This window comes from Tachypleus tridentatus, chromosome 3, assembly GCF_004210375.1.
Source record: "Tachypleus tridentatus isolate NWPU-2018 chromosome 3, ASM421037v1, whole genome shotgun sequence".
Taxonomy (NCBI): domain Eukaryota; kingdom Metazoa; phylum Arthropoda; class Merostomata; order Xiphosura; family Limulidae; genus Tachypleus; species Tachypleus tridentatus.
Genome location: NC_134827.1, coordinates 117,335,749 through 117,353,019, shown reverse-complemented (window position 1 = coordinate 117,353,019; position 17,271 = coordinate 117,335,749). Strand labels below are relative to the sequence as shown.

The 17,271-nt window shown below is 36.1% G+C and overlaps 1 protein-coding gene across 2 annotated transcripts in view; it reads left to right on the top strand.

The window, feature by feature from the left end:
• The first annotated feature begins 893 nt into the window (after positions 1 to 893).
• Positions 894 to 17,271, top strand: part of LOC143247842 (WD repeat-containing protein 47-like) — a 28,569-nt gene continuing 12,191 nt past the window's right edge. The window contains exons 1-2 of one of the 2 annotated variants that reach the window (XM_076496379.1): positions 894 to 1,602; positions 9,208 to 9,401. In XM_076496379.1, the coding sequence (XP_076352494.1) occupies positions 1,492 to 1,602; positions 9,208 to 9,401 (305 nt within the window). In that variant the 5' untranslated portion in view covers positions 894 to 1,491. Of the gene's footprint in view, positions 1,603 to 3,308; positions 5,132 to 9,207; positions 9,402 to 17,271 lie in introns of those variants that run through there. The other variant, XM_076496378.1, reaches the window with a different exon arrangement.

Genomic DNA, 17,271 nt, shown 5'->3' with positions numbered 1-17,271 from the left:
CCTACCAACCTGTATTGCTATAGAGATGTTCTGTTAGGAACCATAATGATTCCTACCAACCAGTATTGCTATTGAGATGTTCTGTTAGGAACCATAATGATTCCTACCAACCAGTATTGCTATACAGATGTTCTGTTAGGAACCATAATGATTCCTACCAACCAGTATTGCTATAGAGATGTTCTGTTAGGAACCATAGTGGTTCCTACCAACCTGTATTGCTATAGAGATGTTCTGTTAGGAACCATGATGATTCCTACCAACCTGTATTGCTATAGAGATGTTCTGTTAGGAACCATAATGATTCCTACCAACCAGTATTGCTATAGAGATGTTCTGTTAGGAACCATAATGATTCCTACCAACCAGTATTGCTATACAGATGTTCTGTTAGGAACCATGATGATTCCTACCAACCAGTATTGCTACAGAAATGTTCTGTTAGGAACCATAATGATTCCTACCAACCTGTATTGCTATAGAGATGTTCTGTTAGGAACCATAATGATTCCTACCAACCAGTATTGCTATTGAGATGTTCTGTTAGGAACAACATGCATGGTCAAGTAACTAGCTGCATTTTTTTCTGTTCCCCTCTTTCTCTGGTGTTGAATAAAACAATGTTTTAAGTTGTGGGTCAAAGGTCTGAATGTCAGGCGATTGACCTAAATAAAATTAGCTTCTTTCTTCATCTTTTAAATATTGTGACGCAATCTAATCACGTGATTTTTATACATTGGATTTTTATATTTTTTGTCGGGACAATAAACAGTGGATACTTATACTTGCAGCATTGACTGCTGGGTACGTGTTCAAAGGTAGGTGTTGCGTGCCTGGAGATGAGATTCTCAGTTCCACTTATGCTGGGCCTGTGTTCATCATATTGTTTGTGGTGGGTATCTTGAGAGAGTTACGTGTGTAGCATTTCAACCAGTGATTATTAAATGTTAATTATGATCATTCAATAAGCCATAGAACGAAATTTGTAATATCTAGGTTAGGCCTAATAACAGCATCAACTGTATATTATGCAGCGAGAATGAGGGACAGATACACTGGATACTTAAGATATATGGATGGGTAATGACTTACGGGCCACCCTGTATATAGCATAACAAATAAATTTGTTATTTCGAAAATTGTTTAATCTCAGAGTCCAAGTTCCAAGTAGATCCAGTTGAATCCACATTTTAATCAACGTTTCAGTTAACCAAAGAGAGATAAACTAGACCTATAGCTTGGTGAGAAGTATGAAACATATCGATCGAGTGAAAGTGTTTTGTTGTTCTAAATTATCACTAGTTTGAACTTCGGCGCATCGCAGACCGATCTATTTAGCCATGCTGTAGCGAATTCGCATGGATGTGTATAAAGAGCGTAAATGTAGAGTGTATGCTATTAAGACCAATTGACAGTCGTTTTGTGGTTCAAATACGTCGTCTCAGCCCTCTAGTGTCACTATTCCACCGGACTCGGACGTGATCAATTACCATGTCTCGGTTCGGGTGTTCTTCCTACGACAGTTCTAATCACTTTCGTCTCTTCACGAAAAGGGAAGCTGTAAGAAGTAATCGGTTAGGATCTTTTGACCCAGTTTTTGAGGTAAGTAAATAGATGAATGTAAGTATTGAAGTAATACAACAGTAAAATTTGTGTGTAAATATTAAAATAATAAGACAACGAAACTTGTAATAGGGGTAGTCGTAAAAATATATAAACTGACGAAGATATTTGGTGTAAGATAGATAAATATTAAGCTATGATACTTAGTACAGGGTTAAAGATAGATAAACACTAAGTTGTGGTGCTATATGTACTTGTTTGTTGGGAGGAAAAATGACTTGTCTGTCATGTCATTTGTTTATGACTTGTCTGTCATGTCATTTGTTTATTTATGGCCACTGTTAACAAAACTCCAAGTTCTTTGTTATTTTTAAGAATACTTCATTTACAATAATTACCCATTACCTTACCAATTATTCATTGTCTGTGTGACGTAACCTTACGAATAATTCGTCTGTGTGACGTAACCTTACCAATAATTCATTGTCTGTGTGACGTAACCTTACCACTCACTGAGTGCCACCTACCCCGTCGAGAAAGTGTTGCAAAACTCCATGCCACAATAATAGTTGGAAGATTATTTATTGATTTATCTGTAAAAGTTTACAGTCAGTAATTGATTGCTACAATGAATTAATAACGGTGGAATATTCAGAAAGACTTGTACTTATCTACAAAAGTGCCTCGGGGACACGGGATGTTTGGAAAGCTTTCCATCTTTCATTATCGGAAAAGCTTAAAACAGAAACGCCTATACTACTTTATTTATACGATGTCGCATCATCTGAGTAAGATAATATTGCTGTAGAAAGACTAAAGAAAAACAGATGTCAGACTGTACATTAGATAATGGTCGGCCAGGTAGTTAGGGCGTTTGACTTGCAATCTGAAGGTTGCGGGTCCGAATCCCCGTCCCATCGTACGTGCTCTCCCTTTCAGTTGTGGGGACTTTATGATGTGATGGTCAAGCCCACTATTCGTTGGCAAAATAGTAGTCCAAAAGTTGGCGGTGGGTGATGATGTCTAGCTGCCTTCCTTTTAGTCTCTCACTGCTAAATTAAGGAGAGCTAGTGCGTATAGCCCTTGTGTAGCTTCGTCCAAAATTGAAAACAAACCACACGATTAGGATAGAGCTTTCCTTGACCGTCCCAGTGACTTAGCGGTAAGCCTAAACTATTGTAAGACTAAACATCGCGTACAGATAGCTCATTGTGTATCTTTGTTTTTAACATCAAATAAACAAGAATCATTAACCTAGAATGTATTAAAGTCTCTACTGACGTTTTAATGGAGTATCGAAACCCGGCTTCTAACTTCAACCCTTGACGTTCAGATAACAACCCTTGTGGCTCAGATTCAAGTATAAATTAGTTTCGCTTGGTTGGTATTTTTGGCGGGTTTTTACAGTTCTTCTCTGATTGGTTATCCATTACAGATCGTGAAATGCTGGAGTCCTCATAGAAAGCTTTTAGGTTGATCAGGAACTTGTTTTATTTTATTTTATCTTTTCCAACAACCGGTAGATGGCGCTGTTTTGATTATGTAAGACGCATAAAGAGGTTGATAATAGGCGTAATCAAAAGTCTGTGTTAAATTTAACTCTCTCTCTCTCTTGGGTATTAAAATTGCCCCTGCTAACTGTAATCAGACAGAGTACATTCCTGTTAAAGCGAAAAATAAAAATATTAAAGCAAGGATTAGTTTTTCTAGCCATGTGACCAGATCTAAGCTAAAGATATCACGATAGATACAGGGTAGTAGAACTGGACTGCAAACCTCAATTAGTTCTTGTTTCTTGTAACAAGCAGTTAAACTGTGGTAAAAAAAATAGAGAAAACTATAAACCTATGACTAGAATTCTAACCCTGCATTTTATGTGTGATGTGATAAACCACCGAGGTCAGTGATCTTTAAGTTTCAGGTATGGCTATCTTTACTGTTGTTCTACTGGCTTGTAACCCTAAAAACTGGGTACCGATACTCGTAGTGCGTAAAGCACATATACCTCTTGTGCAACTTTGTGCATGCGTAACTACAAACAAAAAAAAAAAGTAGCCAGTCACGTGGTGGAATTCTTTAGAATAATCAATCAGGATCTTTTAATAAATATTCGACTTTCGTCGGCCATATTGTCTTTACAGCTTTTGTTATTCTGTTGGCCACTCGAAAGCGAGAAGTGTGGGAGTGGGGCCTCAGATTCCCACGGGTTCAAGGCTTCTGAATTTTATACGTATGCTAATGAACCTGACACGTGCGTGTGATGACGCACTTATAAACGGGTAGTTTCCGTTTATATTGTGATGCTTTGTTTATCACAATCTGCCCTTAAGACATGTTACAGAACTTAATATTTTGGACGAGGACAACCAGGAGAGGCAAATGTTCGTTTTGTTTTGTTACCGAGCGCATCACTTGCACGTGCGTAGGAAGTAGGTCATGTATATTGATTCAGGTACGTAGGAGGTAAAATTTCATACAGGTTTGGTTCTGTCAGTTGCAGTGATTTTCCAGCGGTTCGTGTTCTTCATTGTTGTGCTGTCATGTGAAACAGTGCTCGTACGAAACGACACAAATATAAAGAAGGCCGTGAAGTAACTTTGTTACGGGTGATTGTACCTTTCACCGATTTACCCAGCAGCCTTGTTATTACTTCATTACTTACGAGGACCTTGTGCAACCAGCGAAGCAAACAGAACCATTAGGCCTGATAATAGTTGTTCCTTCCCATAATTCTCTACGGTGAGTCTTTTTCCACTTTACACTGCGTATGTTATATAATTTTTCCACGGCTGCAAAGTTAAGAGAACTATTTTACTAAGCGGACTATTAGCTGACATAGTGACAAGGAGAGAAAGGCACGCCTTTGTGGTGTAAGGAGCTTAACAAATCCGTAAACAAATTCTGTGTCGGTTGTGCAATCCAGCATACACTAATGAACGTGCTTCAAGTGCCATAACACGATCATAGAAAAGTCACGTGACAATGAGGTGCGTGATAAAACAGTGGATCCAGTGGACTAATTCAAACAACGATATAATAAATCCCGTGGATAAACTCCGTATTCGGTTTCTTTAAACGAGATAGTGAATCCAGTGTGCCAACTCAGTGGTCGGTTTCTGACAGCTGCGGTTGTGTTTTTAATCAGTGTTGGTCTGAAGGTAATTTCAATCCAGATTGTTCGTACACATTGACTCATTTTGTTTTCGTCAGTGATTTTGAAAAGTGACAGAATTTGAACCTGCTTCTAAAAGAAGTGAAAATATTAATTGTTCTGTTCATCAGCGAAGTGAATTTTTCAATATTGTATCTTCAAGACGTTATCAGGAGGTTAAGCCTAATCAGATAACTAAACAATCCAGAGCTACAGAACATGGCGGATATTATCCAGAATAAAAATCACACGTTTCGTGAATCACGACCATCATTTTTCCACAGACGTTGTAGGGACCGATGTAAGTCTCCACCCATCATCCAACACCCACGACTTTGCCCCCTACATAACTGTAAGAGGAGTTACAGCTGTGAAATGATTCCTGACGGACCAACGAGCAGGTCCTTTAAACACCGTGTAAGTGTCTGAAAGTTCAGACTTTGGTATATTTTTAACCCTATATCATTGAGGATGAAAGTGGGGGAATCCACACATTTCACATTTATAGGAAGTTTTATTTATGTTTTTTACCAACTACAACAACCGAGTAAAGAAGTAACCAAACTTTGGTAGAAATGATTAACAATGTTACATACATCAGTTACCCCAGATTACAATTACTCCAGGTAATATTGATGTTTTTTACTCGCAGTCAAGGGCCCTCGACTCGCGGATCGTGGGTTCGAGTTCCCGTCCCACAGAACATGCTTGCCATTTCAGTTGTGGTGTCGTTATAATGTGACTGTCAATACTTATCCTTTTAGTCTTTCACTGCTAAATTAGGGACGGCTAACGCAGATAGCCCTCGTGTAGCTTCGCGCGAAATTCATAACACTAACATTTCTCGCAGTTGTTTTCGTGTGACTTGTGTGTTATTAATGTTTCAGTATAAATTATAAATCCAGAAACTGTTCAGTTAATAAATAGTTTACAAAAAAGCTGCTAGGGTTTAAATGTTTGTTGAATTCCGCATAAAAGATACTAGAAGGGCTATCTTCGTTTGCCGTCATTAATTTAGAATCGATAGACGAGAGAGAAGGCAACTAGTCTTTATCAACGAAGATTAGGATTTACCGTCACGTTATAACGCCTCCCAGCTGAAAGGGTGAATATCTTCAATGACGGGATTCAAACCTGCGACCCGCAGCTTGTACGCCAAACACCCTAATCACAAGAAGGTTTGTAGCGCGACACCTTGTTTTTTTGTTGCTATTTTTTACAATGAAAATAAAAATCTTTGTAATTTTTTATCGAAGTGAAAACTTAAACAAATTGATGTCAATAAATAATGTATTCATTTGTGTTGTATAACACTTGAAATTTTGCATCACATCTCAAGCGTGAAGCGAGATAGACAACACTATTATTGACTATTTACACATAGTATCTATGGATACAAAGGTGTTTGTAAACATTCAGTACTCATGTTGGTTAGTCTTATTGTTTTCACTTCATGCGATTAGAACATTATTTTGATATTTTATTCTCTAATGTGCCAAATTATCGTATTTTAAATATTTTATATTTAAAATATTATTATTTTTTATTTATTATTTTATATAAATAAAATATTTTATATTTTAAAAGATTTTTATAAAACTTGAAGAAGCGAGCTTGATCAATTAAGATGTTATTACGTTAATTTAAATTAGAGGGCCCGGCATGGCCGAGCGCGTAAGGCGTGCGACTCGTAATCCGAGGGTCGCGGGTTCGCGCCCGCGTCGCGCTAAACATGCTCGCCCGCCCTCCCAGCCGTGGGGGTGTATAATGTGACGGTCAATCCTACTATTCGTTGGTAAAAGAGTAGCCCAAGAGTTGGCGGTGGGTGGTGATGACTAGCTGCCTTCCCTCTTACACTGCTAAATTAGGGACGGCTAGCACAGATAGCCCTCGAGTAGCTTTGTGCGAAATTCCAAAACAAACAAACAAAAAAATAATTTAAATTAGAGAGATTAAAGCGCCATCTGTACTTATCTTCCTGAAATCTTTCTTTCGTCTTGTAGTTTTTATTTTATTTCTTATAAATACGATTTCCTGAAGGTTTTATATAAGTAAGTGTTGTCTAAATTTAGATTTCAAACGAATTAGTTGTTTTTTGCCGTAAGTTCTATAATTAGCACTTAGAAACTGCAAAATATTTGTTGTTGCGTTAATTGTACTCATTATTTTATTACACGAAACGTCTCATAGCAACAGAATAGCGGAAAATATAAAGCGGTTAATTTATTGAATGATACGTAAGGCTTACACAATTTTATGCTTTCATGTGCGTACATATACGTACATACTCGTCCAGAGTCAGTTCGCACTCTGTCGGTTGAGTTTATAATATACATGTTATAAATACAGTTATACCTCCTAACCAATGTGCGGGACATTCCTTCTGAAAATTGTCATGCTTTATTTCTATTGTTGTAAAGTGTTTTAACATAACTCTGTTTTGCTCTATTTCCCCCCAAACCTCCCTTAGGGTACTGAAACGAGGCGTGACAAATCACCAAAGCTACTATTTTGTCTTGTCAGCTTTTTACTCGCTTATAATTCCGTTTTATTTTATTTTTTTCAGTTTCATCAACAAAATATGATGTTTTACACGTTGTATATTAATTTAAAGCGCTATTTTTAGCTTATGTTTTGACTTACCCTAGATTTTCCGCCATGTAATAGGATATATGTGTCAATTTGTTTGTTTGTGGAATTCTGCGCAAAGCTACTCGATGACTTCCTATTCAAGCAGTCCATAATTGTGAAGAGATAGACTTGAGGAAAGGCACTTAATCAGCATCACACACCTTCAACTCTTGGAATACTGTTTTATTAACGAATTGGAATTGACTGTCACATTACAACCCCCCGTTCTCCGTGCTGAAATGGTGAGCTTGTTTGGAGAAGAGTTTCGATCCCGCGACTGCTGCACGTTTAAATGTTTTAATAAAACTACCAGACAGACAAACAGACAGAGACAGACAGACAGACAGATAGGTAAAAAAGTCGAAGTAAACAGTTACACAAATAGAGACAAATAAATAAACACAGACAGACAGATAGGTAGATAAGTCGAAGTAAACAGTTACACAAATAGAGACAAATAGACAGACAGAAAGATAGATAGATAGATAGGAGCCTTAACATTTCGTCAGTGATAGGTAGTTTATCTATCTCAGCACAGTCATTATGACGTCATATTGTAAATTTTTGTGTTTTTTCCTAATACATACAATTTATTTACAAACTGTGGGGATTCTTCCACTTTAAAATTTATCGGGGCAAATTGTGGGTAATAAGATAATATATTCACAGTAATTTATGGTGCTTTATCATGGTTCAATGGTAAGTCAGGGAGCTTATAACGTTAAAAATCGGGGTTCGATATCTACTGTGTTCTACTAACTCGCCAGTAGAAGAAACTCAATAAAAGGTAATGTGATATATTCATATGCTGCTGTATAACTTTTAAGTCTTGAAAGTGACTTCATATAAGTTATTTCTGATTGGATAATCAGTTTCATTGCAAAGAGTTAAAGCATGCTATACAGCGACAACTGGTGGCCACTGGAGTTTTTCGATTGGGCCTGTACAGTGAAAACAGAAAACTCGTACGTGGACTGTCAGAAGGCTGTTGTATAGTAATGGTTGCAAGAGCGAAACATTTTACCCGATTAATCTCCTTCGTGATCATCCATCGAAGTATTAATGTCAAAGTTGACAGTTCAAAGTTAAACCTTAGAGCACACACGCACATACAGAGATATATATTGACAGAGAGAAAATTGTCTATTCCAGTTGAAACAAATCTGTGGTAGAAAATAAAATATTTGAACATCATAAAGTTACTTGTAGGATGAAAATACTTTGAATATATCTGAAGAACTTTCCAAACAGAATATTATGTTTTTGTTTGTAAGTTACACATTAAGGCACTTACAGCACTCGAATAAACCACTTCCAACATCACAGATTCAGATAAGCCTTTCGTTGCTTTACGTGAAGGTCTGGTGACTAGGGCGTTAAACTCGTAATCTACAAGTCGCAGGTTCGAATCCCGTCACCAGACATCTCTCTCTGTCAGCTATGAAAATTTTATAACGTGATGGTTGGTTAGTTGGTAAAGAATAGCTCGTACATTACTACTAAATTAGGGGAGGCTAGCGCAGATAGACCTCGAGTTACTTTGGCGAAAAAAAAAAAAAAAGACATGCATTACAGGAATTTCTGAAATAAACAGACATTAGATTAATGAGATAAAGGTATTTTTGGTCGGTTTTACTCATTATTTAAGGTCATTGACTTTCTTGATAAAGAAATAATGGTTAATTTTAAAAGCACTCGTTTCTTAGGTGTCTTAAGACATACAGTCACTGTTCTTGACAGACATATTTTGGGAAATTAATAAGTGTTTTAATTAATTATAATTTAATTATTTCTAGTGTTCAGCACTAGGGATTTTAAAATATGTTGTTGCAGTATTTGTCTATTTTTGTGTGTCGTTACAGCATGGACCAGAAACTAACACACAGAACGGAGAGAAAGACACAAAACCAAAATCTAAGTTTATTCCAGTCGCCAGACTAGAAGATGACGAGGTCATCAGAACTGTCGAGTTTCATCCGAGTGGACGATTTTATACATGTGGGGGTAACTCGAAAACCTTGCGAATTTGTGCCTACCCTAAACTACATGAACTGAGGTTTGTTTTATTACAACAGTACCGTGCACACAAACATTGTATGTACTGTTGTTTCTTGTATTATAACAGAACTGTATGCACTGTTGTTTGTTTTATTATAACGGAACTGTATGCACTGTTTGTTGTATTATAACGGAACTGTATGCACTGTTTGTTGTATTATAACGGAACTGTATGCACTGTTTGTTGTATTATAACGGTACTTTATGTCCTGTTGTTTGTTGTATTATAACGGTACTGTACGTCCTGTTGTTTGTTGTATTATAACGGTACTATATGTACTGTTGTTTGTTGTATTATAACGGTACTGTATGCACTGTTTGTTGTATTATAACGGTACTGTACGTCCTGTTGTTTGTTGTATTATAACGGTACTGTATGCACTGTTGTTTGTTGTATTATAACGGTACTGTATGTCCTGTTATTTGTTGTATTATAACGGTACTGTATGCACTGTTTATTGTATTATAACGGTACTGTATGTACTGTTGTTTGTTGTATTATAACGGTACTTTATGTACTGTTGTTTGTTGTATTATAACGGTATTGTACGTCCTGTTGTTTGTTGTATTATAACGGTACTGTACGTCCTGTTGTTTGTTGTATTATAACGGTACTGTACGTCCTGTTGTTTGTTGTATTATAACGGTACTGTACGTCCTGTTGTTTGTTGTATTATAACGGTACTGTACGTCCTGTTGTTTGTTGTATTATAACGGTACTGTACGTCCTGTTCTTTGTTGTATTATAACGGTACTTTATGTCCTGTTGTTTGTTGTATTATAACGGTACTGTATGCACTGTTGTTTGTTGCATTCTAACGGTACTGTATGCACTGTTGTTTGTTGTATTCTAACGGTACTGTGTGCACTGTTGTTTGTTGTATTATAACGGTACTGTGTGCACTGTTGTTTGTTGTATTCTAACGGTACTGTGTGCACTGTTGTTTGTTGTATTCTAACGGTACTGTACGTCCTGTTGTTTGTTGTATTATAACGGTACTGTATGTCCTGTTGTTTGTTGTATTATAACGGTACTGTATGTCCTGTTGTTTGTTGTATTATAACGGTACTGTATGCACTGTTGTTTGTTGTATTATAACGGTACTGTACGTCCTGTTGTTTGTTGTATTATAACGGTACTGTATGCACTGTTGTTTGTTGTATTATAACGGTACTGTATGCACTGTTGTTTGTTGTGTTATAACGGTACTGTATGTCCTGTTGTTTGTATTATAACGGTACTGTACGTCCTGTTGTTTGTTGTATTATAACGGTACTGTATGCACTGTCGTTTGTTGTATTATAACGGTACTGTACGTCCTGTTGTTTGTTGTATTATAACTGTACTGTACGTCCTGTTGTTTGTTGTATTATAACGGTACTGTACGTCCTGTTGTTTGTTGTATTATAACGCTACTGTACGTCCTGTTGTTTGTTGTATTATAACGCTACTGTACGTCCTGTTGTTTGTTGTATTCTAACGGTACTGTATGTCCTGTTGTTTGTTGTATTCTAACGGTACTGTATGTCCTGTTGTTTGTTGTATTCTAACGGTACTGTATGTCCTGTTGTTTGTTGTATTCTAACGGTACTGTATGCACTGTTGTTTGTTGTATTATAACGGTACTGTATGTCCTGTTGTTTGTTGTATTATAACGGTACTGTACGTCCTGTTGTTTGTTGTATTATAACGGTACTGTATGCACTGTCGTTTGTTGTATTATAACGGTACTGTATGCACTGTTGTTTGTTGTATTATAACGGTACTGTACGTCCTGTTGTTTGTTGTATTATAACGGTACTGTATGTTCTGTTGTTTGTTGTATTATAACGGAACTGTATGTTCTGTTGTTTGTTGTATTATAACGGTACTGTACGTCCTGTTGTTTGTTGTATTCTAACGGTACTGTACGTCCTGTTGTTTGTTGTATTCTAACGGTACTGTATGTCCTGTTCTTTGTTGTATTATAACGTTACTGTATGTCCTGTTGTTTGTTGTATTATAACGGTACTGTATGCACTGTTGTTTGTTGTATTATAACGGTACTGTATGTCCTGTTGTTTGTTGTATTATAACGGTACTGTACGTCCTGTTGTTTGTTGTATTATAACGGTACTGTATGTCCTGTTGTTTGTTGTATTATAACGGTACTGTATGCACTGTTGTTTGTTGTATTATAACGGTACTGTATGTACTGTTGTTTGTTGTATTATAACGGTACTGTACGTCCTGTTGTTTGTTGTATTATAACGGTACTGTATGCACTGTTGTTTGTTGTATTATAACGGTACTGTACGTCCTGTTGTTTGTTGTATTATAACGGTACTGTACGTCCTGTTGTTTGTTGTATTATAACGGTACTGTATGTCCTGTTGTTTGTTGTATTATAACGGTACTGTAGGTTCTGTTGTTTGTTGTATTATAACGGTACTGTATGTCCTGTTGTTTGTTGTATTATAACGGTACTGTATGTACTGTTGTTTGTTGTATTATAACGGTACTGTACGTCCTGTTGTTTGTTGTATTATAACGGTACTGTATGTCCTGTTGTTTGTTGTATTATAACGGTACTGTATGTACTGTTGTTTGTTGTATTATAACGGTACTGTACGTCCTGTTGTTTGTTGTATTATAACGGTACTGTATGTACTGTTGTTTGTTGTATTATAACGGTACTGTATGTCCTGTTGTTTGTTGTATTATAACGGTACTGTATGTCCTGTTGTTTGTTGTATTATAACGGTACTGTATGTCCTGTTGTTTGTTGTATTATAACGGTACTGTATGTCCTGTTGTTTGTTGTATTATAACGGTACTGTATGTCCTGTTGTTTGTTGTATTATAACGGTACTGTATGTCCTGTTGTTTGTTGTATTATAACGGTACTTTATGTACTGTTGTTTGTTGTATTATAACGGTACTGTATGCACTGTTGTTTGTTGTATTATAACGGTACTGTACGTCATGTTGTTTGTTGTATTATAACGGTACTGTACGTCATGTTGTTTGTTGTATTATAACGGTACTGTACGTCCTGTTGTTTGTTGTATTATAACGGTACTGTATGCACTGTTGTTTGTTGTATTATAACGGTACTGTATGTACCAACATTTGTTGTATTATAACGGTACTGTATGTCCTGTTTGTTGTATTATAACGGTACTGTATGTACCAACATTTGTTGTATTATAACGGTACTGTACGTCCTGTTGTTTGTTGTATTATAACGGTACTGTATGTTCTGTTGTTGTATTATAACGGTACTGTATGTTCTGTTGTTTGTTGTATTATAACGGTACTGTACGTCCTGTTGTTTGTTGTATTATAACGGTACTGTATGTCCTGTTTTTTGTTGTATTATAACGGTACTGTATGTCCTGTTGTTTGTTGTATTATAACGGTACTGTATGCACTGTTGTTTGTTGTATTATAACGGTACTGTATGCACTGTTGTTTGTTGTATTATAACGGTACTGTACGTCCTGTTATTTGTTGTATTATAACGGTACTGTACGTCCTGTTGTTTGTTGTATTATAACGGTACTGTATGCACTGTTGTTTGTTGTATTATAACGGTACTGTATGTCCTGTTATTTGTTGTATTATAACGGTACTGTATGCACTGTTTATTGTATTATAACGGTACTGTATGTACTGTTGTTTGTTGTATTATAACGGTACTGTACGTCCTGTTGTTTGTTGTATTATAACGGTACTGTATGTTCTGTTGTTGTATTATAACGGTACTGTATGTTCTGTTGTTTGTTGTATTATAACGGTACTGTACGTCCTGTTGTTTGTTGTATTATAACGGTACTGTATGTCCTGTTTTTTGTTGTATTATAACGGTACTGAATGTCCTGTTGTTTGTTGTATTATAACGGTACTGTATGCACTGTTGTTTGTTGTATTATAACGGTACTGTATGCACTGTTGTTTGTTGTATTATAACGGTACTGTACGTCCTGTTGTTTGTTGTATTCTAACGGTACTGTACGTCCTGTTGTTTGTTGTATTGTAACGGTACTGTATGTCCTGTTCTTTGTTGTATTATAACGTTACTGTATGTCCTGTTGTTTGTTGTATTATAACGGTACTGTATGCACTGTTGTTTGTTGTATTATAACGGTACTGTATGTCCTGTTGTTTGTTGTATTATAACGGTACTGTACGTCCTGTTGTTTGTTGTATTATAACGGTACTGTATGTCCTGTTGTTTGTTGTATTATAACGGTACTGTATGCACTGTTGTTTGTTGTATTATAACGGTACTGTATGTCCTGTTGTTTGTTGTATTATAACGGTACTGTATGTCCTGTTGTTTGTTGTATTATAACGGTACTGTATGTACTGTTGTTTGTTGTATTATAACGGTACTGTACGTCCTGTTGTTTGTTGTATTATAACGGTACTGTATGCACTGTTGTTTGTTGTATTATAACGGTACTGTACGTCCTGTTGTTTGTTGTATTATAACGGTACTGTATGTCCTGTTGTTTGTTGTATTATAACGGTACTGTAGGTCCTGTTGTTTGTTGTATTATAACGGTACTGTACGTCCTGTTGTTTGTTGTATTATAACGGTACTGTATGTCCTGTTGTTTGTTGTATTATAACGGTACTGTATGTCCTGTTGTTTGTTGTATTATAACGGTACTGTATGTCCTGTTGTTTGTTGTATTATAACGGTACTGTATGTCCTGTTGTTTGTTGTATTATAACGGTACTGTATGTCCTGTTGTTTGTTGTATTATAACGGTACTTTATGTACTGTTGTTTGTTGTATTATAACGGTACTGTATGCACTGTTGTTTGTTGTATTATAACGGTACTGTACGTCATGTTGTTTGTTGTATTATAACGGTACTGTACGTCCTGTTGTTTGTTGTATTATAACGGTACTGTACGTCCTGTTGTTTGTTGTATTATAACGGTACTGTATGTTCTGTTGTTGTATTATAACGGTACTGTATGTTCTGTTGTTTGTTGTATTATAACGGTACTGTACGTCCTGTTGTTTGTTGTATTATAACGGTACTGTGTGTCCTGTTTTTTGTTGTATTATAACGGTACTGTATGTCCTGTTGTTTGTTGTATTATAACGGTACTGTATGCACTGTTGTTTGTTGTATTATAACGGTACTGTATGCACTGTTGTTTGTTGTATTATAACGGTACTGTACGTCCTGTTATTTGTTGTATTATAACGGTACTGTACGTCCTGTTGTTTGTTGTATTATAACGGTACTGTATGCACTGTTGTTTGTTGTATTATAACGGTACTGTATGTCCTGTTATTTGTTGTATTATAACGGTACTGTATGCACTGTTTATTGTATTATAACGGTACTGTATGTACTGTTGTTTGTTGTATTATAACGGTACTGTACGTCCTGTTGTTTGTTGTATTATAACGGTACTGTATGTTCTGTTGTTGTATTATAACGGTACTGTATGTTCTGTTGTTTGTTGTATTATAACGGTACTGTACGTCCTGTTGTTTGTTGTATTATAACGGTACTGTATGTCCTGTTTTTTGTTGTATTATAACGGTACTGTATGTCCTGTTGTTTGTTGTATTATAACGGTACTGTATGCACTGTTGTTTGTTGTATTATAACGGTACTGTATGCACTGTTGTTTGTTGTATTATAACGGTACTGTACGTCCTGTTATTTGTTGTATTATAACGGTACTGTACGTCCTGTTGTTTGTTGTATTATAACGGTACTGTATGCACTGTTGTTTGTTGTATTATAACGGTACTGTATGTCCTGTTATTTGTTGTATTATAACGGTACTGTATGTCCTGTTATTTGTTGTATTATAACGGTACTGTATGTACTGTTGTTTGTTGTATTATAACGGTACTTTATGTACTGTTGTTTGTTGTATTATAACGGTATTGTACGTCCTGTTATTTGTTGTATTATAACGGTACTGTACGTCCTGTTGTTTGTTGTATTATAACGGTACTGTACGTCCTGTTGTTTGTTGTATTATAACGGTACTGTACGTCCTGTTGTTTGTTGTATTATAACGGTACTGTACGTCCTGTTGTTTGTTGTATTATAACGGTACTGTACGTCCTGTTGTTTGTTGTATTATAACGGTACTGTACGTCCTGTTGTTTGTTGTATTATAACGGTACTTTATGTACTGTTGTTTGTTGTATTCTAACGGTACTGTGTGCACTGTTTGTTGTATTCTAACGGTATTGTGTGCACTGTTGTTTGTTGTATTATAACGGTACTGTGTGCACTGTTGTTTGTTGTATTCTAACGGTACTGTGTGCACTGTTGTTTGTTGTATTCTAACGGTACTGTACGTCCTGTTGTTTGTTGTATTATAACGGTACTGTATGTCCTGTTGTTTGTTGTATTATAACGGTACTGTATGCACTGTTGTTTGTTGTATTATAACGGTACTGTATGCACTGTTGTTTGTTGTGTTATAACGGTACTGTATGTCCTGTTGTTTGTATTGTAACCGTACTGTACGTCCTGTTGTTTGTTGTATTATAACGGTACTGTATGCACTGTCGTTTGTTGTATTATAACGGTACTGTATGCACTGTCGTTTGTTGTATTATAACGGTACTGTATGTACTGTTGTTTGTTGTATTATAACGGTACTGTATGCACTGTCGTTTGTTGTATTATAACGGTACTGTATGCACTGTCGTTTGTTGTATTATAACGGTACTGTATGCACTGTCGTTTGTTGTATTATAACGGTACTGTATGTACTGTTGTTTGTTGTATTATAACGGTACTGTACGTCCTGTTGTTTGTTGTATTATAACGGTACTGTATGTCCTGTTGTTTGTTGTATTCTAACGGTAATGTATGTCCTGTTGTTTGTTGTATTATAACGGTACTGTATGTCCTGTTGTTTGTTGTATTATAACGGTACTGTATGTCCTGTTGTTTGTTGTATTATAACGGTACTGTACGTCCTGTTGTTTGTTGTATTATAACGGTACTGTACGTCCTGTTGTTTGTTGTATTATAACGGTACTGTATGCACTGTCGTTTGTTGTATTATAACGGTACTGTAGGCACTGTTGTTTGTTGTATTATAACGGTACTGTACGTCCTGTTGTTTGTTGTATTATAACGGTACTGTACGTCCTGTTGTTTGTTGTATTATAACGGTACTGTACGTCCTGTTGTTTGTTGTATTATAACGGTACTGTACGTCCTGTTGTTTGTTGTATTATAACGGTACTGTACGTCCTGTTGTTTGTTGTATTATAACGGTACTGTACGTCCTGTTGTTTGTTGTATTATAACGGTACTGTACGTCCTGTTGTTTGTTGTATTATAACGGTACTGTATGTTCTGTTGTTTGTTGTATTATAACGGTACTGTATGTTCTGTTGTTTGTTGTATTATAACGGTACTGTACGTCCTGTTGTTTGTTGTATTATAACGGTACTGTATGTACCAACATTTGTTGTATTATAACGGTACTGTATGTCCTGTTTGTTGTATTATAACGGTACTGTATGTACCAACATTTGTTGTATTATAACGGTACTGTACGTCCTGTTGTTTGTTGTATTATAACGGTACTGTATGTTCTGTTGTTTGTTGTATTATAACGGTACTGTATGTTCTGTTGTTTGTTGTATTATAACGGTACTGTACGTCCTGTTGTTTGTTGTATTATAACGGTACTGTATGTCCTGTTTTTTGTTGTATTATAACGGTACTGTATGCACTGTTGTTTGTTGTATTATAACGGTACTGTATGCACTGTTGTTTGTTGTATTATAACGGTACTGTACGTCCTATTATTTGTTGTATTATAACGGTACTGTACGTCCTGTTGTTTGTTGTATTATAACGGTACTTTATGTACT